The sequence below is a fragment of the Aythya fuligula genome, chromosome 2, assembly GCF_009819795.1.
Source record: "Aythya fuligula isolate bAytFul2 chromosome 2, bAytFul2.pri, whole genome shotgun sequence".
NCBI classification, from domain to species: domain Eukaryota; kingdom Metazoa; phylum Chordata; class Aves; order Anseriformes; family Anatidae; genus Aythya; species Aythya fuligula.
The window spans coordinates 16,084,281-16,112,017 of record NC_045560.1 but is presented as its reverse complement, the minus strand read 5'-3'; the positions used below and the strand labels follow the sequence as shown (position 1 = coordinate 16,112,017).

The following is a 27,737-nucleotide window of genomic DNA, read 5'->3' as shown; positions in this document are numbered from 1 at the left end:
TAACTTTTTTTACTTGGCAAAGCGATTGCAGAAGCAGAGGTAATCAAGGCACAAGACAGATTAGCTCACAGCACTCCAGAGAAGGAAATGGGATAATGATATTTAATAGTGTAAACAAACTACAAGCTAATACTGGAATATGAATTGCTTTTCACTTATTGCAGTTGGTTTACTTATCTTCTGGGGAAAAAAATCACAAAATGGGTAGAGGTTCAAGATAGTGCAGATTAACAAAAACAAAACAGAACTGATTAAAATAGCTCTATTGGTGGTTTGGGTATTACTAGAATATATGCAAAATTGCTTCAGACATGCCAGTGTCAGTAATAATTTGTATTTTACAAATCAGCTGAAATACATTTTGGATTTGGAATTTTGATTGGATTCCACAAGAGAATATTTAAACCACTAGGAATCTCACTTGGGGAAGAAAACAAAAGCAAAACAAAACAAAACAAAACAAAAAATAGAGATGAAAAATCAACACTTTTCATCGTGGTGATGTGGTAATGCTTATGAATTTCCACTGGTAATCTGAAATCCCATTTTTATTAGCACTTAATCAGTGACAGCACTCACCTCTCTGTTGCTTCTTCTGCCTCTTTTATGTTTGTGTCTCTGCTCCTCAGAGCATCTTGCAGCTGCTGCTCACTACTGGAGGGCTCGGTGCTGATAACAACCCTGTGCACTTCCCTTAGGTGACCAAAATAGACTTTTGCATGGCCGAAAACTTTAGCACAGAATTCGCAGCACACAAGCTTTTTGGGCTTGCCTTCGTTGTGGTGAAGCTTCATGTGCGTGCTCAGGCTCCCGGAATGAATGTACGCCTTCCGGCAGATCCGGCAGCTGTAAGGCCGCTTGTTCGTGTGCGTGTTCATGTGGTCCTGGAGGTGGTGTTTGAACTGGAAGTGATGGTTACAAACCTGGCATTTATGCCACGGCTTAGGCACAGCTGAGTACGTGTTTCTGCCTAAATCAATAGATTTAACCGATGGAGTGTCATTATGCTTGTAGCTTAAATATTTACTGGCAAGTGAGCTGCTTAAAACAAGATCTTGCCCTAAACGGTCGGGAGACTTGGCCTCTATGACAGCTGCAGAGGTCAGCGGTGCGATAGCCTGCACAACCACCACTGGTTTGGGTCTAATACTACGGTATTTTTTCACTGCCTCCGTTTTTTTGTCTTCAGGTGGCTGCAGATCAGCTTTCACCCTCTCTCTTCCTTCTCGAAATTTATTAACGATGCATTTCCTTCGCTTGGTCTGGAAAGCCAATAAATCATCCGGGGCTCTTCTCTTCCTGCCTCTTCTTTTCGAGGGTGTACCATTCAATTTTTTAAGGCTGTCAACATCCACTTTATTGGATGGAGAGAACGTATTTTCTCGAATGGTTTGTTTGGGGGCTTGTGTAAATGGTACAGCTAATCGTTTATCAGGTCCTTTAGAAGGAACATGAAAGGTTTTCACCGAAGCTGGTGTCTTTTCACAGTCAGATCTTATCGAAGGGCTGGATACATTCATAACAGCAGTACTCTGCTTAGATTTACAGAGCACTGAATTTTTCATCCTTGAGTAAGGCAAAATAGGAAGTTTTCCTTTTGGTGTTGATGGAGCCATCTGTATCGGACTGCCAAAAACTGCTGGTGAAAGGACAGTAACAGGATTTGCAGAATTTGTGGGTTTTTCCTTCAGTTTCTCAGCCATAACAAATGACTCCCTCGTGGTTTCAAGTGCCGTCTTCACAGAGTGCAGACTAAGTTTCATGGGATTACTTGAACTCACTGGCTTGTTCGAAGAGTCTTTAACTATAGATGGTCCAGAAACATTCCTGACATCAGTTTTTGTTTTGTTCACCGAAGGAGATCCAGATTCCACAGAATTATTTTCACTTCGTAAGGGGGCAGCTGTAATTTCAGATGACTCACGGTCTGATAGCATCACTTGCTCTGACAAATCTGAACTAGGACGAGTTTCAGGACAGTCTTCAGCTGGGGTAGGCATGGGGGAAGTCTGCGATGAGACCTGTGCTTTGGTAGGAATCTTGTTCTGTGTACCCGAAACAGAGACGTGAGCTGGTTTCTTGTCACTCAGCAGTTTATTTCTCACAGACTGGTACCTCGGGATAGGCAGCTTTAGGTTTTCAGAAAGGGCCATGTTTGACGGCTGCATTGGCTGCGGTACGGCGGGGGTAACGTACGGCAAGGCCAGGAGGGAGAAAGTCCCCTCGTGACCAGCAAGCTGCATGACGGCGTAGTTTTGAGCTGGCACCATCAGAGGTTTAGAACCAGCAGCTGAGATTTTTGGTGGGTTTTGTTCAGGCACAGATGACTGGAGACACGAAACCACTCCAGATGTTAAAATTTTTGGTACCATTTTGGGAGCGATGGTCCTAAACTGACTTTTCTTCTGAAAACTTTGTAGTATATCCGATGTGGATTTGTGTTTATCTGTAATAATAAAATAATACAGACATGTAATAAAGCACATGATGTTTTGTTTTGAAAAATTACTGTAGCAAAAATAAAACGGCTTACAAAGGATACTATTACATGTAAGCTTATTAAAAATATTAAGCACCTAAATGACCGATAAATTAACTTTAGAATTGCAGAAGTCCTGTGGACAAAACAAAAATACTCCCTGAAGCAATGTGAATATACACATGGAAAAAAAAAAAGTCTTAATCTAATTTTAAATGTATCTTCCATTCTAGATTAAAAACTGCGTGACATTTCAGAATGTATGTGCTTATAAGCTGCTTCTGCCCTGGAAAATCTGAGCTAGCGTGGTGTCAGTATGCATCTGGAAGAACTGACTGGAAATGGGCAGTATTTAAACCTGTCATGATGCAGAAGTTTTCTGAGCACCTGCTCGATCACACCTTTTCACTGGCATCATGCTCTCTGGCAAAGTTTCTTAACATTTAGAATTTGTGGGTTTTATGAGATACAGACTAAAGCTTACCTGATGAAGTTGTTAAAAAATTACTGCATTCAAATGTGTACAAAAGGACTGAGGATTTACCATTGCTAAAAACCCAATCACACACACTGTTCATGTTTTTATTGCCCACTAGAACTATTGTTGTATTAAGTTACTTTTCTTTTTTTCTTTTTCTTGGAATATGCAATTCATCTAAGTTATAAAACAGTTCTTTGCTGTTTCTACTTGCATTGGAAAATGTCACAAATGTTTGTAGTGGAGAAAAACATGAAGGTAATTAAGGAAAACAAAAACAAAAGGAAAAAGGTGTAAGATTTAATCCACACTCAGCAGCAGAGATAAATGCTAACCTTCCACACACGCCGTAAAAAAGGACTTGATATATAGTTAAACTGAACTGCTACCATATCATATAACAGCCTCATTACCCGCTCTCAAATAAATTCAATTACCGATGCTTCCAGTTCTCAGAAACTGGGATAGGTTTTCTGAAAAAAACAAGAATAACCCAACAATCTCTCTAAAAATTCATCCACATAGACCCCAGCCATAAATGCAATTTGGGAAGGCAATTTCAGGATTAAAAAATACATAAGAGAAGAACCACATGTGAATAGAATATGTCAAAATAACTGCAATGAGATAATTCCATAGAGATGTATTCCTTATTGTTTCAAAGCCTTGTATATACATGTATTTATACATTCCTCCAGACTTAAAGAGGTAACTGTGAATTAGCACCAGCACTGGAAACTCAGTGAGTTTATCTTAATACTGGATGTTCTTTCCAGCCCTTACGCAGCTCGCAGCGCACGCTGCCGGTTACAGAGCTATTGCATTTCATGACCACCAGTCCCGGACAGACCCACGTGCGCACACATGGCGTGCACATGGGCAGTAAACCCACCGCCTCCGGGGCACGCCAGATCGCTGCACAATCCCACAAACGGACCAGCCCCTCCGCAGTGGGTCTGATGCTTCTCCAAAGTCTCTGACCTACAGCATGTTCGTACTGTAACTGTGCAGAGCACGGCGCTTTGATCCTTTTATTGCTATCCACAGCATCAAAACCCAAGTCTATTATACATCACCTCGGTGCCCCCAATAAAGGGAAACTACCGGGCACCAACTGCACTTCATTCTGCTGGAGGCCTGTAGAGATGTTCCAAAGTTCCAGATATCCCACTGCACGCATGAAATCCTGCACAAATATGAAGAGATCCCTACATACGGGGATAACGCCAGGACTAGAAAGTTTGTATAACCCAGAAAAAGCACAAACATCCTACTTTTATTCTCCAAAAGCTAGAAGCATGTGCTGTTTTTCACTAAGAACATCTATTTTGCTCATCTTCAATCACGAAATAGCACTGAGATAAGATAGCACTGAGAGTTTTTCTGTATCTTCTTGTTGCTGCTTTTAAGGCAATGGCTTGAAGAGCTTCTGAGAAGTAGTATAATAAAATATATTAATACAAGTATTAGCCAAACTGCATTGGTTAATGTTATGTAAATGTATGAATATAAATATTAACCAAACTAGACCCTGAATTTCAAAGCTAGTTACAGGTCTCAATGCGGAAGATGATCACACAAGTGTATTTTTCTTTTAGGGACAGAGTCTGCTCTTATTTTCCAGATTATACTTGCTGTTTACTGGTATTAAAGACTCTGTCCAAGCCAGCAGCTATCTACCTTGCTGCTTTGATCAAGATGGAGCAGTTTCCTCTTCACATTTATTTGGCTTGGGCCTCTCCCTTTTTATTTTAAAATTTCTTTCATTGATCTGCACGAACTTTTCAGCAAAGCCAGGACTTCAACAGCAAACTCCACGTGCTCAGGAAATGATGGAGAATTGCTGTGGACATGCTACCTCTATGAAGGTGCAGAAACGGGAGCTGCAGCATCAAGAACTTTTAGTTTGTGGTTAGGAAATATTTGTAGTAATAACGTATTACACTGGGTTTGAAAATAAGTATATGTTCCTCATATACGTTGACTTGCCTACTGCAAATTCAGGCAGTAAAATCCCTTTTATTTAAGGATATACGTATTTCCTCAGTAGTCCACAAGAAAGCAGGAAAATCAACCACAAAATGTTGTTTTAAACAAGGTCCATTTGGATCAACATTCATCTCTTACAGTTAATATAGTGCTGAGCATTGATATAACTATTTCAAAAGGGATTTTTATACAAACTTTTCCAACTGGTGTAATTTTATCATAAATACTTTTTCCAGGCAGGCCATGTTTGGTATCAGCCTTGACTACTTGTTTTTTTTTTTTTTTTGCCAAGTTTACATTAGACCGTTTAGTGCAGAAATATTCACTGCAGTGCCTCTGGTATGCAAGGGATACTCAGCTCTGTATTTCGCTCTCATCCCACACAGCTGCTGTAGTTAAACAGCTTAGCCAGTGCCTAAATATAGAGATGGGCTAGATGCAGGCTAGCTGTCTGATGATCGTTCAGGCTGTTAAGACTTTGCATGTAGAAAGCTAATTGGAAGACGGGGTAGAAGATTATTTAGCACCTTGGCTCAAGTAAAAGGACCCAGCTGATTCACAGCCTGGAGGTCCTGCTGAATGCACCCAGAGCATCCGAGTGTCACCAGTGACCTAAACTGTTTTTTCTCCCATTTATACTTAGCTAGAAGGTTCGACAATACCCTTCAGACACAAATCACTACAGTCATTCATATATTTGACAATGAAGATCTTGAATGACTGGGACATGCTCTGGCTGCCACTGTTCGAGCAGACCACCTGGACATTAAACACACATCTTCCCGTGTCATCCCACCTCTGTTCCACATCACCTTCCAAATTACATCCATCAGTTCAAAGGGCTCTTTTTTGACAAGGACTTGGCAGTTGTGGCCCAAGAACCTCCATTCCTACACGGACACATCATGTCTTGCAACTAAGAAGGGGATCTGGCAGCTAAGGGAGGCCCTGCATTGGCGTTCTTAAGGATGAGCCTTGCTTTTAGACCACATTACTTCTACAGGCACATCACTGAAGGCAGCAATTTTTATACTTTCTCCAAAACAATTTCATTAAGAATAAAGGAAATGAATGAACACATTAGATTCACTATCTGAATGATGTGAAGCTCACTTTAACTGATGTGTTTTCAGTCTTTCAAGCAGGCATGCACTTGGAGCAGTAGGTAGACACTTAAATAATTAAGTACGAGGTTAAATCAAATGCAATTCAATCCATTTGCTTTAAAAGTCTCTGCTGAAAGATTAATGGTTACCACACTCATACATGTGAATATCAAATCACTCTGATACTTGCAGGATGTCATAAGCTTTCCCCACTTTTAAATTATCTTAAAATTGTATAGGACTGGCCAATGATACACCAATAAAATTCAATGATGCAGCAAAGTCTCTGGTAGAGCCATGCTGGGAAGGGTTCTCTGGAGGAAGGAAAGCCTTCCACGGGGCTGCTGCTCATTCATGGCTCCCTTTCCTTTGCAAGTCATTCAGGTCTACTTTAGTCCAGCCTAGTTTGCTTCTTCTTGCAGTTCTTTCCATTTGTTCTCTCTATACGTACAACGTGCAACATTGCTGAATTCAGACACTGCAGAAAACATCAGAAGAAATCCTATTTTCCCCCTAGTCTGATCTACTTCAAACATTAAGAAAGTATCAAAATTTCAGAATTTAGAATTAACAGCAATACACGGAATCCCACTGTGCACTGGATGTTAATTGCTTTTAAAAACCTTTGCCAGCCCACCTCATTTGCTCAGGGGTGTGCCTCATTTGCGTATGACGGGAAAAACAGAATACACACCAAAAAGATTTGTGGCATTTTACTCTGAGTTTATGTTGCTGAGGCTTTTGCAAACTTCAAAAGGAAGAATATCTGTTCTTTTGGAAAGAAAAAACTTGTAACCGCTTTCTAACACAATAACGCAATCCGAGATTTATTTCTGTCAATGCCAGTTAATCACTCATTTTGCCAGATCTCCATACACACTAAATACCTGTGGATACTGTCTTTCCAGCACAAGTTTCTTGTTTTGGCTGACCCAGCACACTTTGTTGGACACTTTGTTTCTCTGCAGGATTAGCATGCAAAAAAACACCACCTGCAAAAGTGCTTCAGTCAGTTATAAATAGATTCCAGCAAGAAAGGAAAAAAAGAAAAAAAGACAATATAAAACATTAACTTTCAGTTAATGCATTAAGAAAGCTACTGTTTCTTGCTATTTGCCATCTTTCTAGCCTCAAAAAATGTTTTAAAATCTAATATACTGCATGCTGATAACAAGGCAATCGTTTAATAGAGGAATAAAGCTGGTTGATGTGGTAAATAGATGAGATGCTTTAGCTTGAGTGGCATGGCAAATAGTCAACAGTACCAAAACAAAAAACTCAGAAAAATAAAGTTTCTGTAACTTTACTGAGATTTTTAAACATAAAGGGCTAAATCCTATGCTCACTGACACTTTCCATAATCTCAAACAAATCAGAAGAACTGCAGTCACTCTAGAAAACAGCTTGTGGCCTTCATAGAGTCATTAAGATTGGAAAAGACCTTAAATGATCATCTTTGATCATCTGGTCCAACCATTGCCCTACACACCTGTAAGATGGGAGGCTGGTAGGAAAGCCCACACGTCAGGAGAGCCCAACACAAAAAATTCTGTAAGAACCAACATTCAGTTGTTTCTCTTTGCCAAATATTGACCATCTGGGTAGAAAGTTCCATTATGTGTTTTTGCCTCAGATCCTTCATTAAAATTCATTTTAACAGAAAATGTCAGCCATCCATAGGTACAAGAACATTTTTTAAAAATTCTAGTAATTTTGAATTAGAGAAAGACCTTACATTTGACACATCTTTCTGAAAAACTGCCCAATTTCAGCCCAAGTTGTAAGCTCTTGGCATAGGTTCAATAGATACACCTAGCACCTAACTTGTCCGATCACTCCCTTCTATTGAACGCGGTCCTGCTTCAGGCTGATGTTTTTTTTTCCTACAACTATAGCTTTGGGCCCAAAACCCCAAGCTGTAAACAAAGTAATGGCCTCTCTCTCATTAGCTCTTAATTGCTGGGCTCACACAGCATGAAAGAAACTAGAATCTAGAGAGGGGCAGCAGGAAAAGGAGAAGAAACCTAGAAATAAGATTTGGAAGGCGTCTAGGGCAAGGATTCAGGCTGTGGTAGGGAATTTTAAGCAGGCATAAATGGGTGAGGAACATTACTGTTACATGTGATTTGGAGAGGAGAAGCATTTAAACCACGGGGATAATCTTGTATCTTCTATTTCTCATCTTTTAGTGCTTGATTTTTAATGAGTCATATAATTACGTCTACATAGGAGGCCTTTTACGCAATTTAAAATAAATTAGAAAAATAAACAACCTAAGTGTTCTAACACAAGGCTGGAAAACCACGGTACATCATTCGCACCAAGACTAAGACACAGAATGTACAAATACATCCAGAAAACGTGTCCTGGCATACCAGAGGAGGAGCAGGATGAAAAGAGCTTGTTATAATTCTGGAAGGGAAAATGAGACCTCTTAGGGCTATATGTAATTATTTTTGGTTTTAGCTTCCATACAGTTTGCTAGTTGTGCACTAAGCATTTTGCCATTTAGAAAGGCCTTCTTTGCCTTAAACTCTGCAGAGTTTATTATTTTCCAAATGCGTTTCAGTCCATTTCAAGAAATTCAAAGAGTAGTGGGACGCTGCCTGGATTCCTTACGTAGTCTGCAAAAGATTCTCCTGAGCAGAAGAGAGTGTTTCGGCAATAAAGTTGCAAAATAAAAACATTTTCTGCCATTAACTTCATTAACGTGGACATTCAACATTTTTCAAATGTGGGAATAAGCTAAATTGATTTTTGGCATAAACACTGGTAGTCATGTTGGAGAGAGTTCACGCAGTGATCCAAGAACATGGGTTCATATTTAGGGAAGTTCTCTGGTTTCCTAATTCTTTTTTTTTTCTCCTGACAGAGATCCTTGTTGCACTAGCAACCACATCTCAATAAATGCCAGTGTTTATACAGATCTACTTTTCACTAAATTAGTACCTGACATAATTTATACCAAAAAAAAAAAAAAAAAAAAAGATGGAGAAAAAAACAGTAATCCATTCTGTATTCCCAGAACTGTTTTCCTTTGTGTTTGAATGTACACAAAGGAGTTGATTGATGATTTACGATTTCTTTCTGCCAATAGTCTCACCAGCATCTTGGCCGCTGTGCCCCTGTCCTTAAGGAAAAGTGTAATGTGAAACAATAACTATGCAGAGCAGATCTGTTAACCAAAAGTTAACGAAACAAAAAATTATTGCATCTAGATGCTGTATTAGCAGCACTAGCAACAATACTAATAAAATTGTTTTGCATTTCTCATAGATTGGGATTTCTCACTGTAGGGTTTAAATGTTCTGTAGCAGTCTTGAACATTTACCTCTTTGTATTATTCCAACACAGGTAACTTTTAAAGTTTGCAGAAAAAAACTATTTCTGTGGGGAACAGCTAGCGGCCAACAGCTTTAAGGTAAACTTTGGGTTTTAATGTAAATTGATAACCCACATCTGGGTAAATCAATATTCAAAAACAACATCTTATGCAAAACGTGGGCAAAAACATAACTCTTACGTTATAACCTCTTATAACACAACCTCTTATAAAAAAGCCATTTATGTGCTACTGTATAAAGGCATAAAGTCTTGAAGTCTTTCCTAAATGTCAGAACATGCGTAACAGATTTTTAAACACTCATTTGCAATTAATTTTAAACCCGTTTATTAACAGATCCGTATGTTCTTTTAACACCTCTCATACTGTGTTTGGGAAATTCAAAAGCTTTCCTTTAGTGTTGTTTTTTTTTTTTGAAGACAGTCTTTCAATTTATAAGTTACAGATTTCATACCACGGTTAACATAATTAATAGATTTTAAATAGATCACAATATTTTTGTATCGAGAAAGAAAAACTGCCATGAAGAGCTAGACGTAAAGCATCTGTTATTTGTAGTAACTTTATCTGCAGCTGACAAAATCACACATACCTTTTTCTCTCTAACGCAATAAACATTTGAGAATAACGTTTGTGTGGATAAATCTACGGGCTGCAATGGTACCCAGCCTCCTCAACCACAAACAAACAAAAACCAACATCAAAGATTAAAACATTGGGTCTCCTCTGTTCAGGAAGAGAACACCTTTTCTGAGAGATGCTGTTTCATACGCACATCATCAGAGAGAGCGTGTTTCTGCTTCCATATGCCTCTAAACTAGTTTCAGTAATCAACCATGTCAAACCTAGAGTGTGTTATCCAGCAACCATGCTGCTCTGACATGGCTCAGTTAAGCAGAAAAGAAATGATTTTGGTAGTAATGCAGTTCCAGTGTTCTATCTTTGCTCTTTTTGCCCAGTCCTGACATTCAGTGGAGGATAGCATCCCTGTAGATCTGTGAAGCCAGGCTTCAGCGATGCAACCACCTGGGGGAACTAATTGTTCAGAAAACAGATAAAGGGAGGGATGCAATCACTGGTCATAAGCTCGTAATTCATAAACTTTCAATCGCATTGTCAATATTAATTAGGTACTCTAAGAGGTGGGCACAAACATTAGTTTCAGAAGACTAACTGGATTTTTAAGTATTACTTTCCGGGAGAACTGCCAGTTGAAATTTCTTTAAGTGAGCGTCAAGAAAGATACAGATCTAAACAGTAACTCTCATTGTGAAGTTCATGTCAGATGTAAAATACTTTTTAAAATGACTATCAAGATGTCATCAACCTGGACAAAATCCCGATATGCCTAATGTAAGTGGTAATTAATAGACTTTATTTTTTCGTTAAGTGCAGGAAACATTAATGACCAGGTCTGATTTAAAAAAAAAAAATGAAGACAGAATTCTTCAGAAACTATGCAGCACAAAAAGGTCAAGTAAAACCATTTTATGAATAAGTCATGAAACATCTTCTGACTAGACTCTTGCTCCCCTTTCAAATACACTGAGACCAGAATCAATCTTCTTACTGGGAGCTCAACCCTTCTCCTTTCCCTCCACGGGACAGAAAACACCTACTTCTGATTTCAGAAAGGGAATTAAGATTCTTATTCCACAAACTCTTTTTTTTTTAATTCCCAAATACTGATGTTCAAATGGAGAGCACAAGAGTGAAATTGTTACTCATTTTTTAGAATATCAATTTTTATGTGAAAATCAAGAGTCTTTATTTCCGAATACAGCCCTGTGTAAGACAATACAAATGATTAATTCATCACTTTGTCTTATGGATTGCCTGTAGAGCAAACTTATATTACTTGAGACACTAAAAGCATCTGTATGGTGACTTCTGTATTACAAACCTTGAAAAGTGATCGCTCACTGAAGATGATCAGACAGGGCCCGGTCTGTTTTCAATCTTTGAGTATGAACAGATATTATTCCGCCAATAAATGACCAGAATACAGCACACGTTAAACTTAGATGATTGTTGGAGAGTAGATTCTGAGGGATTTTGTAAACAGTTCATTTCTTTTGAAAATGACCAGAGCCATTTAACTTTTTGAATGGAAAATCTCTAAGGGTTTATTTGGTCTAGGTGTCCCCTCTCTTCTTTTTTTTCCACAATCAAAATTTCTCCAGAAGATGACTCTGTGACATTGGCTGAAATATGCAAAAAAACATTGCCACCTGTCATCAATTCCACTAATCTTTATTTTTGTTTTAATCTTTAGAGGATCTCCAGGATCCTTTAAACAGATATGGATTGTTGGTGTTTTGTTTTTTTTCCCCAAAGACAAACAAGCCCTGTAAAGCAAATGAAACAAACATCTTCAGGAAGACAATGGTCCTCCTGACTAAGACATTACTTTCCATGACGCAACATTATCACTTGCTGCAGAAGCTGAATGTGGTCTTTCTGGCAGTAGGATGTAGCAGAAAATATTTAAATTACAGCACCTGAATGCTTTTTTTTTTTTAATCCCTACGTGAGTAATTCAAATTGCAATGCTTTTTGACATTACTATGCTTGCCCATCCTAGCTCCTGTGTTCCGTAAGGCAGCACTGGTTCTCAACAGCCCACACTGGCCGTGCTGTAAAGGAATTGACTGAATACATTGCTAAGTGATACTGCATCAGCAAGCACTTCTGATGGGTGCCACCACGCAATGGAATTAAAACAGGAGCGTAGTCACTAGGCAGGTGGGCCAAAGACGACATCCTTCGTTTGCTGTGTGCAGAAATTTCAGATTAAATTCCAAACTGAATTCATGCTTAGCTGGAGCGCTCACTGTGCTGAAAGCAACGAGACGGCTCTTGTGAACAAAAGGAGACCCTGGTTGCACGAGTCCAGCAGAGGGAGTCGGACTTAACACAAAGCTGCCTCCATCCATCCCTAGAGCTGGGCAAGTCTGTGGTAAGCACTGAAGTTTATTTGAGCCAGTGGGGTTTCATTTATTTATTTATTTAGGTGTGCAACTCATGTCAAGTAGCCTAGGGTAATTTTCAAACCTGTAGGCTAGCCTACAGATCTAATTATTTTGTGACACTAAATATGGCTTCTACTGAAAATCCCAAATGTCACGAAATCTTAAGACACAGCCTTTATACAACCTTCCAAAGCGCTATTAGCATGGCAAAATATTCTACTGTGCGAACCTTTCACCCAATGTTTTGTATAACCTTGAGAACGTGTGAAAATCTTAACGCAAAGCTTTAAGGCTTCCTGTTAAAATTAAACTATCTTCTGTAGCTGTGGCATAATTCTTCTGCAAAATTGTTTTTTTTTAATAGTTTAGTGATTGTTTTAATCTAGTTAATACCCTAAATATGTCTGTGTTACTAAACACACCAGTAAATATAACAGATGCTTTTTTTTCCACAAACATCTGAAAATAAACCACTGTTACCAACATATTTCTCATCCCAAGCAATACCCTGAAATCTTTGTCAAACTTCCTTGCTTTCATCATTACTCAGCTCATCACACAAACCATCTGCATAAAAGATGTAAGCATCTGCTGTATGGCAAATGGTCTCAGGGGCAGATGTTTTTATCCTTGCATTCATGTCACTGGCTTGGATACATTATTTGAACAGATGTACACAATCTGAAAGTGTCGTGTCCCACAGTGAAATGTCTCCAACTGCTTTCTATCAAAGTGCATAAATGCTATTTGCACCTGCATTTATGTTAATGATAAAAAGGCAGCAGGGGTTCCAGCAAAGTGAGAGTTGATGCTAAGAAAACACATTTACATGGTTAATTGAAGTTTGAGATCTTCTAGCACCAAAAGACCATACTAACACTGATATATGGTGTATTAACCTATACAATGACTTCTTAATATAATGATTTTTTTATTAAAATAAATATATATAAGGAGCAAAACTCCATCAGCCTGTTAGCACACTCTTTCAATGTATACTAAAAAAAAAAAAAGTATTAAATCAGTTCCTAGATAAACCAGGACAGCCTTCATTTTGCATAATTGTACAATATACACAATTATTTCACATTAGAATCATTTAGAAGCGTTTTATAAATCTGACAGAGCCATTCATCCAAAGGTATTTTAGTCCTCTAAGGCTCAATAGTATTTTGTGTCATTACAGAGCAAGATAAAAAACCCCAGCACTTGCTCAAAAGCAAATATCAACATGGGTGTGAATGACAGGATACATTTCCATGATGATTGAAATTTTTTCCTAGCAATTATGAGATCTCAGAAGTTAAATATTTATCATTACTCAGAAAAGTGCATCTCTTTGCAGTGTTTCACTTGATCATTGTGTACATGATCATCACCTTATACAATTATTTTAAGTGGAGGAAAATCCATGTCCTGAAGGGGTGCGTATCAAATGACAGAACTCCTGCTATTACATGACAAATGGCAGCAGCGAAGGGTTTATGTTGTCACTCAAAGAACTTGCACTAACCATTACTTCCACACTCAACTGAAAAATAACAAGCACTCACGGTACAGAAAGGCTGACAAAAACGCTATCCTGAATGTAACTAGCTGATGGATAGGTTCTACTTCCAATGCCATTCATTTTCAAACCTTTTATTTGTAAGAAATGTACCGATGTTATTGTTGCACATAAATCATTATAAATTGTTAATAGCCTCAATATTTTCAGTGTCATAACATTTAAAGAAGCAAGGGTTATGCTTCATACAAGGACAAAAAGAGTGATAGTCACAGAATACAAGAAATATACTAATATATTTGTAAATATAATAATTTCACAGTGATATAGCTCTTGGTTAGGATCTGGTTACAATTTCCAACACAACCCTCCACTTCCAAAGTTTAGAACATGGCTCTTATCATTCACTCTGGGTGAAAGTGGGTAACAGGATAGTAACTGGAGTGGGTTTTTCTTTAAAAAAGGATACATTTTTCTTTAAAAACCTTGGAGCATATGATTCATCAGTTTCAAGTATGCCAACAGCTTCACAGTCTATAATTCTCCTGTTTTTAGAAATTACTTCAACATATAGATAGCTTTCAGATTGACTACATGGGTCAAATTCCTTTTATTTATGGGAAGAATAAAGCTTTTAAGTATTAGAATCAAGGATTTCAGTCACAAGCACGTGGTTGTAGACCCTGCACCGCAGGCTGGATGGCTTTACACGACAGTACGTACTGCTTCTCTTGAACGAATGGTCCCATTAGGCACAGGACTACATCAGAGATCAATTCACATGGCATCCTCCTGGAGTAGCTTCCTCAGAATTATTGCATTATCAGAAAAACGCTCAGCCTTTGCGAAACAGGTAAAGTATTAGCATGCATGGCAGCAAAAGCTCAAGCTTCCAGATAAGTAATATAGAGTGCTTGTCTTCATTAACGTAAGTACTAACAATGGAAACCTAACTGACAGCCTAAAATGGTTCTGAAGGGTCCATTAGAGCTGACGTCGTAAACACCAAACATTAACTTACATTTAAGAATTATCATAAAAATGACATCAAGTTAAAAATCATACTTAAACATCAGCACCGCAACAAAGAACAACAGGGAAAGGAAATTATAGTTATGGCCAAACATTTATTTAGAGGCTTGTATATTGCAGTGCAAATATCCTCATTAGTAACATGGGAAAAATTCCAGACACTAACTCTACTGAAATGTGCATCAACAGAAGGTGACTTCTGAAGAGACAAAACAGAAGAAACGTAGTTGAAAACAAGAAATAAGGATAGGAATGCTGGAGAAAATACATTTAGAATCTAAAAATAAGTTAATCATTTCTTGTATGTGTTAGTTTTAAAGCATAATTTGCACGCAGATCTAACCCCCACTGTATGACGGTGAAATGTAATGACTTTCAAACATATAAGGATAAAAAATTGTAATAAAACCTGAATAATTAATTCTGCTCAAACAAGAACCAGAGTTATATAGTTAAAGTTTCAACTAGAGGTAGTAACAACAATTAGCAAAGAACAAAACAATCTTAGCTACTGAAATTGTTTAAAGTGGTAAGTATTACTTATAACAGCTTAGTCATAAGAGCTTTGGTTTCTTAAAACCCAAATAAGGCTAGAACAGTAGGCATCACTTATGCCTATTATTTAGGCATTTATTAATGATGATATTATTCTTCCATATTTTGAATGACAAATGTCTAATTTCTCAAAAGGAATAGGAAGTATACTATACCTGCAGAAAAAGTTAACGGATTCTGCATTATGCCCTCTACTAGATATGACAGCTTTCCTGGAAAGAAGAAACAGAGATAATTAGAAGTTTTGATACATTTTTAGAAACTAAAGAAAATTACTAATATTAAAGTATGAACAAACTCGCAAAAAGTAATAAATTTTGGAGAAAACTTTTTTTTTGGGGGGTCATGCTCCAGTTTGAATATAGAGAGAACAAATCACATGCAAGGAGGTTATTTATTTTCATATATATAAGTTTTGGGGTTTATTTAAATGTTATTTAGAGAACTTTACTATAGTGATAAATAAAGAAAACCTTGCATTCTTACTTTGAGGTCTCAAACTAGTTTTAAAAGCACTGCAGAAAAAAGAAAACTTACCACTGTAAGGAAAACTTTTAATGTAACGTTTTCTTTTGCATTTTCATACTTTTTCTTAACTCAATTTAGTGCTTGAGGAAGGCGTCAACAACTCAAATTAATTCTGACACAGAAAGTACATTTCTGGATCAATAAAAAACAACAACAAAAAAACCTCCTTGAATGCCCTAGCAAATATGTTTTGAACTTGGTGTGAAACGCCAATATTTGCAGGCGATAATTTAGCTTACTTTCATTTCGTTCATTTATCCAATGAAATGTTCAACATTATACCAGGTGTGTGACATCCAAGCCTTACACAGCATAATCAGAGACAACAGAGAAGAAAACACAAATCCATTGCATAACAACGCTGAAAAGTAATTTGATTAATTTAGTATACAGTTTTTTCTGACTGCTCTCTTTTTTTCATGAAGATTGACAATTTTTTAGTTACTGTTAGCATCCTGTAATACACAATGCAAATGTAATGTCACCACATATGATATTTCAAGCAATAATGCTACATGTTTACCTTGCAGATCAAATATCTTAGAGCGATCAAACTTTATTCAAATGGTGGTAATTTCTGGGTATTAGCAGCTTCTGCTGAAGCGCAGGGATCACGAGCAATGACTCATTTCCACACTAATCTTTTGATTATCCAACTGAACAAAGTAAACTTGGAACCCGCGTGTTCAGCAGTTCTGTACTAATTCAGCCTTCAGTTTAATTTTCAAAATATATTTAAGTCAATACACATACTAAGACTGCATTTATGTGCCACTAATACCTTTTTCTTCAACAATTCTGTCCTGTACTCTCAAAAAGGAAATAGCCAACTACTGCTATATAATAATAATAATACATTTTCAGATGCTAAACTGGTTCATTCATAAAACTGGAAAGCAAAAACAAAAAGTTCCATTAAAAGAAATCAGCATTTTGTACCCCTTGAGAAAGGCTGGGTTCCTGTAAAAATAGGACAATGGAATCAGTTTTCAAAAATTATGTGTCAGTATGGATCCCATTATGCCTATACCTCATGCAAACCACACCTGAATTTTAAACCAAGTGTTTCTCTGAACTGTTTACATGCACTCTCCATATTTTAAGCCTGGGTACAGCTAACTGAGGTTTCTTGTAACTCAACATCCCTGTTAAAGCAGAAGAGGAGACGCCACGAATTCTAACATTAAAACACATTCTGAAGATGCACAGACAACATAGGACTAACCAACTATTTTTCTTCAAATATCAGAGTGGCTTGGGTTGGAAGGGACATTAAAGCCCATCCAGTTGCAAGCCATGGGCAGGGACACCTCCCACCAGCCCAGGTTGCCCAAAGCCCCATCCAGCCTGGCGCTGAACACCTCCAGGGATGGGGCATCCACAGCTTCTCTGGGCAGCCTGGGCCAGGGCCTCACCACCCTCTGAGTAACATCTGACTGCAAGGATTCCCTGTATCAGACTGATAAGCAGAATCTTCCATGGATGCTACAATGAATGTTAGCTTGCATTCGTGAAGCAAACATTACGCTGCCACCTCTCTTGAGGCTGACATTGGTTCTTATCACGGTAATTGATACACAGTTTGTAACATAATAGAGCATTAGATCAAGCGACCACTCAGTCACTTAAGAGTTGGCTATTTCTTTCCAGTGTGATTTAACAGTCAAGAATGAAAGACGTAAGGTAATATAATTACAATGTAAAATTATGTTATTATCTACTAAGATTTTCTTTGTCATAAAATGTTCTGGCTTTTGGAACGGCTGTGTCATGGTTTGGTTTGACTGAACATGACAAGCATGTTAGAGACAGGAGTCACAGAGTACACAACTCCAGTCCTCCTGGTGCACTCGGAGGCTTTGGAAAGTTAGCAGACAAGTCCACTGACACAGATGGAGCTCAAAAAGCTTTGGGGTTTGTTTGGATCAAGGACTTCCTACCAGCACACATCCCCACCATTCCCCATGAGCAGACCCAGCTGTGAGGCCGTGGCGTTTGCTTATTTTCCTGGCCAATCTAACAGCCAGCATGATCCTACACAAAGGACTTCCCAGATGCGCACTCAAGAGCCCCCTTCTGAGCGTAAGTACAAAAAGGTTGTTTTGGGTTAAGTACAAGAGTAAATACCAATTCTGAAGCAATTACCAAACAAAAATAAGACTTGATGATGTTTCCTTACTACCATGCAAACGTTGAGGTTCCCAGCCGTAGACGATGGCTCTGTAGGCAACAGTGAAGTACAGAAGAGGCGAAACCAAGGCTGTTTCTAGGAAGCCCAATACCAAAGCATGAAAGAAAACTGAGTGTGGCTGCTCCGGGGAGACCTCTCACACAGCAAACAGGCGATGCTTTTTGGTGCCCACATCCTCTGTGCTGAGGCACATGCAAAGAAGCTCCTGCCCATCGGCCAGCATCTCCTGGCAGCGGCTCTGCTGCTGTGCAGGAGCAGGAGGCTCAGCGGGCCTCTGTCCGTGGTGCTTAAGCCGCCAGCCTCTCGTCGGGCAGATGCAGCACACGAAGGGTTCGGCTCAGCTGGAGGCAGTTTGGTGCCCTGCTACCACCGGCACAAGCTCCTCTGAACCTGCAGGAATGGACAGGCCGCACCGATGGAAACTGGGAATGGGAAAACACTTCCAGGGACCAGCATGGATTTTACATGATTACATTATTTTTTATTTTTTGAACCAGCAGGGATGCCGTCTTTCTGATCACCAACTAACGCTAGCCTGGCAACCAATCCCACCAGAGGTGTACTATAAATACAGCAATAAGTGTTCCTCTCTCATTGACAGATTCTGACATTTTTCAGTCAGGTTGCGAAATGTTTAACAGCTACTCAATGTCTAAACACATTTGGCGGTGCCCTACATGTGTCCTGCTGTATCAAAATGCTCTGGAATTCTGAATGAACAGTTCAGAAATTTCAGGGTACGACATCTGTACAGCTACCGATACCTGGCCTCAGCAGAACTTTTTTTCATTTGCTTACAAGTCTACCTTGCAACGCCTACCTCCCCTACAAAACATGTTGATGTTCAAAAAAGAGCTAACCTTTAAAAACAAACTTATTAACTGAATTTTGTATCTATTTTACACTTGTACGTCCCAAACAGGTTGTATGTTGGCCACTGCTTCAGGATATCCCATTGCTTTTAGGGAATAATGAAATTAAAATCATTCTTACAGTCTTCCTTGTTTATTAATGGACTTTGTAGCACTCATATGATTCCAATACCAGTTCTTTTCAAATACGGAAGATGATATTGAGTATTTCTATATGGCATTACCATCAATTTTACCCCACCTAACCCCATGATAAAACTTAAAAATTCTATATAATCTTAAAATCTGTTTTGTTCAGCTTGTAACCCTACAATAGGACAATATAAAAATAATCTAACTGCAGCACTCCAGAGCTCAACATTGTTCCTTTGGAATCTGCTGTTGATGGGTCAGAGATAAAAATCTACTACCAAGATTTTCAAGCAAGCGGAGTTAAAGTTGAACAGAATTGAAAAATTTAATGCCACAAAATAAGCTATCAAGCTACTTACTACTCCTTACGTTACCATAGAAAGAAAAGATAGATACCAGAAGAAACAAAAATATCAAATAAACTGAAAAAAAAAATCTTAGAACTACCCTGTAAATTGGTCTTTAACAATCAAAGGAAACAGAGCGTGTAGTAATTTAAAAGTAATCTTCACAGAAAGATACCCACAGGTCTTTTATATGAAATTGGTGTCCTGATAGACACGCTGGCTCTGAATATCAGGTGAACCCAATTAACCTAATTTGATGCTTGTCCATACTGGGACATTTATTTTAGATGTTACACAAAATCCTTTAGGATACTAGAGAGAAAATGATAAATAGGCTGTAAAGGTTATGACATTAATTTTACTGTCATTCTCATGCTTTAAGCAGGCATCAAAACTAAAAATCTCATCCTCTGGGAAGGGAGAACTATCTGAAAGTAATTACAGTACTTATTATCATAACAGTATTAAACTAAACCGCTGTGACCCTAACTGAATTTATTTTTGGTACCTTTTGTTAAAAGAACAAAGCTTCTCGATGATGACTATACCTTCTGATGCACTGAACATTAGTTCAGGTACCAGAAGAAAGCATTAACTCAAATCTTATAATTTCATATTAAGCTTAATTACATGCCTAGTTTTTAAATTAAAATTTGTAAAGAAGCATTAGTTAAATAATATTATGTAATTTCATTGCAGAAGGAAAACACTTAGCCAAAAAGAAAGAATTAAATATTTAACACAGTTTAGAAAACATGTTCTCCTAACAGAAGCCCATGAAATGTCAAATTATATTTAAAAAGCAATTTCATTCACTTCATTTTTCACACCTGTTCTTTCCCATACTGTGCCATCTTGTAAATGACAGTTCCATTCAATCATTATTTCCCAAAATTTTGAAACTTTTTAAAAACCAAGTTCCCCAGAAAGTATGAATTAGTAATAGCTTCCAGGAAATCTAGCAACATCTGTAAGTATTTAAAGGTTGAGTTAGACCTGAAGTAAGATTAAACCATTGAAGCTATGAAATATGACAAAAACACTGAGGAAATAAAAATGACACACACAACACTTGACTGGTGTAACACACAAAGGCATTTGTTCAAGCAACTGTTTTTGCCAAAAGCCTACAGTGCTTGGCTACTTTATAAATCAAATGCAAGGCATTAAGCCAATTTGTTTAAAAGAGAAAAAAGGCCAAAATGACAATAGCTAGGCAATAGGTTATTTGCATTTCTGAAAACCTGCAAAAATATTCTGCATTTCACTATCCAAGTCTTCAGTCACAGAAGTCTTACCTGTTCTTATTCAAAATTTTCTATTTTAATTGTGTTTTCACAACTGGATTTCATCCTATATCAGTAGCTCCTCATCCTACGACTATATATCCAAAGAGATCTACGCACACTAAACCAGCAGCTTTCTTACAAGAGAAATTACACACTGCTTATGTTTCCATACCTAGGTAATTAATCAGGGAGAAATGTGTGTCTGTAGCAGAATTCTTTTGGCTGGGACCATTCGGTGACTTCAGCAGACAGCCAAAAAGAAACAGAAGCCTCGCTGCAACTGGTCATTTTTCCCAGTACGAACCCATCAGAACTTAATCCCAGGCTATTTTTAAAATTGTGATCATCCTGTGTGATGGGCCAGTCTGAGCACGTTTCCGCAACTTCAAGCCTTACATGCACCGAATGCCTGGACAAAAATTCTTCCCTTCATACCCTGTTACGTGGTCTATATAATGGTTTTCTGGCACGCCTGCATTATGCCCATCTGTCAGGGTGGAACCGTGCCTACACAACAGGTTCCATGCTACTTTCAATAGTATCATGTTGATAATAAAAGCTTACTTAAAAAACAATATAGCGCATCTTCAGCTTTCAGCTACATCTTTTGGCTTAAGAGAAAAAGCAAAGGAAGGTGACTGTTTTCCTTGAGGAAAGAAATCTTTTCAAACCAACTTCTTATTCAGTTGCACGAATAAAGACTAGCGCATACACTGCTAGCAACAAGGACACTCCATGATTTTATTTAATTTCTTATTTTTTATTTTTTTTACTGTTGTACACAGCTCAGCAGTCACAGTAATTCTTATTTTACAATGATAACCATTTCCAAGAGAGCAAGCTCAAGGACCTGAGAAAAATTATTACAAAAGTTTTTCAAAAGTGTGCATGGGAGAAGATAGCAATATCAATTGAACGAAGGAGCAATATCGGTTGATCATTTTATGAAATGTGGACAGGATAAATCGTAGATGAACAGTCTTTACGACTGCAAATTACCCAATTTTCCATTTGAAAAAACAGCATTGTGAAAAATTAAAAAGAGCAAAGAACAGCAAGGTTGCTATTATGCCTAGCATGAGACAATTCATAGAACATCAAGAAATAACGCTTTGTTTTCCTCTAAATTTCCACAGATTGCCATTTTATATTTTCATTAGTAAATAACTTCTCAGTAGTATTGCTTTGGACACTGCGAACTGCAGTCTGTATGTAGAGAGACACCTTTGCTATAATGGTGTATTATAAAGTTAAGGCTTCTGATTTTAAAGTAGCCCCGGATCTTACTGTTATGAAACTAAATATGAAGTGATGAATCAGTAAAACCCAGTACACTTTGTTCTTGATTCTGAGGGCAGCTGGAAACAATAGTCTTGGAAAAACTCATTTTTGCAAGCTAGTACATGAAATCTACATTGTCAGTATTTCTAACAATTTACATTCAAATTATTATTATTATTATTTTTAATCAAGAGAGACAAACATCTAGCACTCTTACTTGGCCATGAGTACTCCAGAGTTTACTTTAAAATTCAAACTGAGCAATTCCTTCTTCTACTGCTTCCCCCTGTGGTATCCTAGCCCTTAACTAAGTATCCATTTATTGTTTTGGTCCAAATCTCAAAGATGTTTTGCCACAGTTCTCAATAATGCAGTTTCCTGAGACAGAATCTATGTATCTTACTGTTCTGTTATTAATTTGTAACATCACTCATGGTGGAACTGCAGTACACCATTATGATTTTTCAGCCACAACACAAGCTTGCAATGACTGATTAAACTGTGAGACTTTTTGACTTTATTGATGTTCACAATTAACGACTGTTTTGGCCAAATAAGCACAGAACACATCATTTATTTTCCACTATGCATTTGTTGCAGTACCTGTGCTTTCTTTTCAGATAAACAATATGACAACTGCTAAACAGGGACTGTGTTACAGTCGGAGCACAGCTTATGTAGGGCCAGACAAACAGGTGTCATTGTGCACAGCGGTACTCACAGGATGATCCGGGCTGGCAGGGACCTGGCAGGTCACCCAGTCCGGCTCCCTGCTCAAGGCAGGGTCAGCGCCGAGCTTAGGGCTTTGTCACGATGAGTCTTGCAAACCTCCAGCTCAACAGATGCCTTTCAGAAATTAAATGACATTTACCACTTGACCACAAAAAGGATGACCTGAAAATTATGTTAACACTGAGCCTATGTATGTAAGGCAGATTGTTCCAGCAATTCCTGCTCCAAGGCTTTCACCACGCTTCAGAATTAGCTGTAAAGGTACTCAAAAATTCCTGCATTTCACTCTATGTTGAAGGATTAAATAGAATTTGACTTTACGAGTGGCAAAGAGAAAAGAAACTTCGTAATAGTGCCACGTACACTTTTTTTTTTATTTACTGGTACACTAAAGATAAACAGGTTATTTCCAAGAGCAGAACGAGGTTAATGTGGGACGAAAGTACTAACAAAAATAAGTAAAGATTACTAAAGGCAAGAAAAAGAAAACTGAACCACATACTACTTTCTTGACATCCCCCCCCACCCCCCCCCCTCAGTTTTGACAGTGGAGGAATAAACTATTACTGGTAGCTTAGTAACACTTCTCTGGTGAAACTTCAGTTTTAGGATGTTGTTAATTATCAATTTAGATTACAGAAATAACCAACCAGGGCTGTAACTTTCAGCATTACAGAGCAAGGAGAGCAAGTGTTGTGTTTCCTTAATTTGGAAGTCCTGACATGTTTTGGAGATATTTGATACCTCAGAATGGACTCGCGCAGTCAAAACGTATTTGAATGTCTCGGATAGCAAAGCCATAAAATGCCATTAATAGCTCACGGATTAAGACCTGAGCGTAGCACGATCACCTGCACAATCTGACTGACTGGAGCTTGAAACATGTCGTGAAAGTCTTAGCAGAATCACAGCTGGCCCTCAAATTAGGCAAGACTCAATGAGAAACGATCAATCCTTGATCACTTCTATTTTGACTGTGGTATTTTGGGTCCTTTGGACACTGCCCTGAATCCTGAATATAACTTGTTGTGCCATTCAGGAAGGATTCTGTACAGGGGGTTTGTTAGTTACAGTCTGGAGATGTTGTCAGTGCTCTCCTTAGAGGACAGATAACCTATAGCTGACAAAAATTCAGCAAGCAAAACACCACTCCTAACTTTGCAAGGTGAAATGCCTTTGCAATCCTGACTCAAATAATGGAGTTATTTCTGACTTGACAGCTCCGGAGCTGAATAGCACTGAATAGTACTAACTTCTGCCATGGTGTTACGTGTATATAAAGTGAGCCTCATTTACAGTTGTTTCTGTAAGAATTCTCATTATGGAGTTTCTTAAAAAAAAGTCAGCTAGACAGCTTCATTCAGAGAGCTACCTTCCCTACCTGACAAAATCATTTATAACGTTTATGCAACATCCCTCACACAGAAAATACAGTGCATTTTTTAAGAGCAACTTCAGTGTGTCTCATTTGCAGACTTGCATAAAACAAGCATTCCAGAGCCAGGAAAAAAAAAAGAAAAATAAAAGGAGCATGCCATTATGTGGAAAAGACGACAAACGGAGAAGGCAAACCTGTGTCTGATCAGGCAACAGATTACCTAAGCCAAGGTGGTATGTACATATCCTCAGTATGGTAAAATTCAAATTGCCTAGCAGCTAATCACTTTTAAGAGGTTTGGTTGTTTTAGATTCCACAAAAAGAGGTATCACCTTATCACTGAAGCAGGCTACATTCTACACACTTCTAGGTCTTATAGTCTTACTCAACAAAAAAGCTCTTAGTAAAAATTATGTACTGGAAATTTTGTTTTCTTATTTTGAAGGAGGCACAGCTGGTCCTTGCAGATTGCACTGCACTGAAAAATAACCCAGGTAACTGATCAGGGGTTGTACTAAGAACTGCTTCATCTGCTTTCATGCTATGCTGATTCCACCCCCAAACTTTGTCTACAGCATTGCTAACCTAGACGGTGCTTTGGGGTTAAGGACCTTTTTTCTGGAGAGCTGAGTGCCTCCTAGACTTTAACACCACACACTTCCAAAACCAGAGATGCAACTATAATCGCTGGATTTTCTTAATGATGCAGAACATTAAAAATGCTGTCCAAACAGGAATTATAACCTATGTTTCCCAAAAGCCATTCACCAGAAAGAAGAACTTAACAGACCACACTTGATGACTGGCACAAGCAACTTAATGCTATGTGAATTCCCCCTTTTCTGTTTCCTCAGCATATAATAAGCTATTCTGCATTGGAAGAATCCAACATTAATTTTGCAAGTTAGAACAAGCTCAGTGAGACACCCTCTCAAAACTCACAGTTCCAAATTTAATGCAAAATTAAAAGGTTCTGTTGTATATAAATTCTGTGATAAGCACCTGTTGTGGGTTAATCCCAGTAGGCACTCACTTCCTCCTCAGCTGGTAGGACCGAGTAAGAGGAAAGGAAGAATAAAAGCAAGAAAACTTCTGGGTTGGGATAAAAAACGTTTAATAAGTGAAGAAGTGGAATGAGAAGGATACAGAGCAACACAAGTGATGCAAAAGCAATCACTCGCCACCTCCTATGGGTAGATTGACACCCAGCCAGTTCCTGAGCAGATGGCAGCCTCCCTAAGCTCCCCTTTTTCCCCCTTTTCATTGCTCAGTATGATGTTACATGGCATGGAGCATCTCTCTGCCCAGTTTGGGTCATCTGCCCCGTTGTGTCCTCTCCGCTCAACTCACTGGGAGGGCAGTGTGAGAAACAGAGAAGGCCTTGATGCGAAAGCACGGCTGTGTTGGCAGCGTTGTTTTGGTCACAGATCTAACCACAGCCCCGTACAGGCTGCTCTGAAGAAACTTAACTCCATCCCAGCTGGGTCCAGTATAGCATTAAAGAGCACTGCGTAATTCGTTGTTGTCGAAAAAAGAATTCCCAACACACAATCGATTTATTCAAAGTTATTGTGCAAATTTAAGGGCCGGTTCAACTTCCACAGCTGAAGAACTGGATACAGCTGCAGAACCCTGGTGAAGATCGCAGCAAGAGAAGCAACCTCCCAGCTGCGTGCTGAGCACAGCAGAGGCAGCAGCATCCTCCCTCCCTGCTGCTGTACCCAAACTGCTACATACAGACCCCAGCAGCGAAGTTCAGCTGTTCTGCCTGCATTCTTTGCTCAAACAGTCACATCCATCTCCTCTTCTGGGAACGGACGCATCACTTTGAAGGATTCTCCTGCCTGGAACACCCCAATTCCCTCGTTTCAAGCTCCCAAAGGTCTGATCTGACTGACAAAGCAACTGCTGGGCCAAAGGGTATTGGTATTTATTTTTAGAGCATGAAACAGTATATATTTTAGACAACCTGGTATAAACACATTTCCTAATACCAACTGGAAAATATAGAGAGACAAAAATTTTCCACGGGCTTATCCAGATTTGGTGATATTGCATGATTGATTAGCATCCAGGAGCAGCACGGAACAGCATCTGTTGTTCAAACTGGTGAGCCACTTGCCATGTAGCGTGCAGGACAAGCTTTGCAGACAAAGCATAAGCATGTTCTATGAATTACTTAAATATCTTTTTTTGTAGGATTTATAGCCGTCTGTCAGCACGTTACTTACTGATGAAACATGCCTGCTCATTACAAAAAACCTTCACGCAGATAAACACGCAAAAGAATAAATTGAATTCTAACCTGCCCTGCTTCACTGCCTTCATTCACTTATCTTATGTTGATTTTATTGTGCAAATAGTCCTCGCCAATATCATTTTCATTTCTGTATCTGTCGCCCTGGTTGTTGATTGAAAAACATTAAAGGCACAAAGCTTCAAAGGCTATGGGACGTCCTTAATGAAGTGTCCCCCAAACATGCTCATAGAGGAAAAAAAAAAAGGAAATAAACATGTCAAAATTATTCCTGGCCACTGTCCAACAACCAGCTGTGGTGCTCAGACTGTGCTAACCCTGGGAACATTCTTCTTTCTCTACGGGCCTCCAGCTCTGCCTTCTGTTCCTGAGGATATTTGTATTCCTAACTCACTCAGTTTAATCTCAAACTAAGCAAGACCAAGCTGAATTAGTACTTCAAGAGAAAAACAATTAAGTATGACCAAGATTTTAAAGCAACTAGGCTTTTGTGGTGTGACAACCAGTACATTTTCAACCATTTCTCACAAAAATCATGCTATCTGTGGAACACCTACACTACCTAAATCATTTCAAGTTATGAAAATGAACTTCTACCTGCTTAGGGTAATTTTTTATTTTTGGATAGTGGGACTAACTTCCATGTTATGGCCAAATTCAAACTAAGATAGTGATGTTCAGTGTCTCTAAGTTTCATCAGAGTTTAAAGTATTGTACAGATACTTTATAGATCATAGATCATATAGATCATATAGATCATAGAAAGGGGTGGGTTGGAAGGGACCTTAAAGATCATCCAATTCCACCCTTCCCCCTGTCATCCCTGGAGGTGTTCAAGGCCAGGCTGGATGTGGCTTCGAGCAACCTGCTCTGGTGGGAAGAGTCCTTGCCAGGGCAGAGGCTTTAGAATTACGTGATCTTTAAGGTCCCTCCCTTCCAACCCAAACCATTCCATGAGTCTTTGAAAGACAGTTATGTTTTGTTTTTTTCCAGTGACAAACAGTGCGTGTTCTGAGATTCTCCCATCAATGGACATGGCATCTTCTGAACCTGCTGAACTAGGGTAAATCCAAGGGAACTGGCAGAGTCTGTCACTCATTTTGAGCATCAGTGGTAAATTATTCCTTAATTTTATTATAGCTTGTTAAAACCAAACACACCTTTTCTCCTCACTAAACACACTCAGATTAGGCCCAGTTCCTCCCTGCAGCACAACCACGTGCATCACTTGGCCTCCAGCACACTGGAGACATCTAAATCAAAGTTTTC

The 27,737-nt window shown here is 38.6% G+C and overlaps 1 protein-coding gene across 3 annotated transcripts in view; it reads right to left on the bottom strand.

Moving 5' to 3' along the window:
* Positions 1-27,737, bottom strand: part of ZNF438 (zinc finger protein 438) — a 46,413-nt gene that overhangs the window by 2,663 nt on the left and 16,013 nt on the right. For all 3 annotated transcript variants that reach the window (XM_032182645.1, XM_032182646.1, XM_032182647.1), the window contains exons 4-5: positions 15,617-15,673; positions 580-2,446 (exon numbers count right to left, since the gene is read on the bottom strand). In XM_032182645.1, the coding sequence (XP_032038536.1) occupies positions 580-2,446; positions 15,617-15,644 (1,895 nt within the window). In that variant the 5' untranslated portion in view covers positions 15,645-15,673. The remainder of the gene's footprint in view (positions 1-579; positions 2,447-15,616; positions 15,674-27,737) is intronic.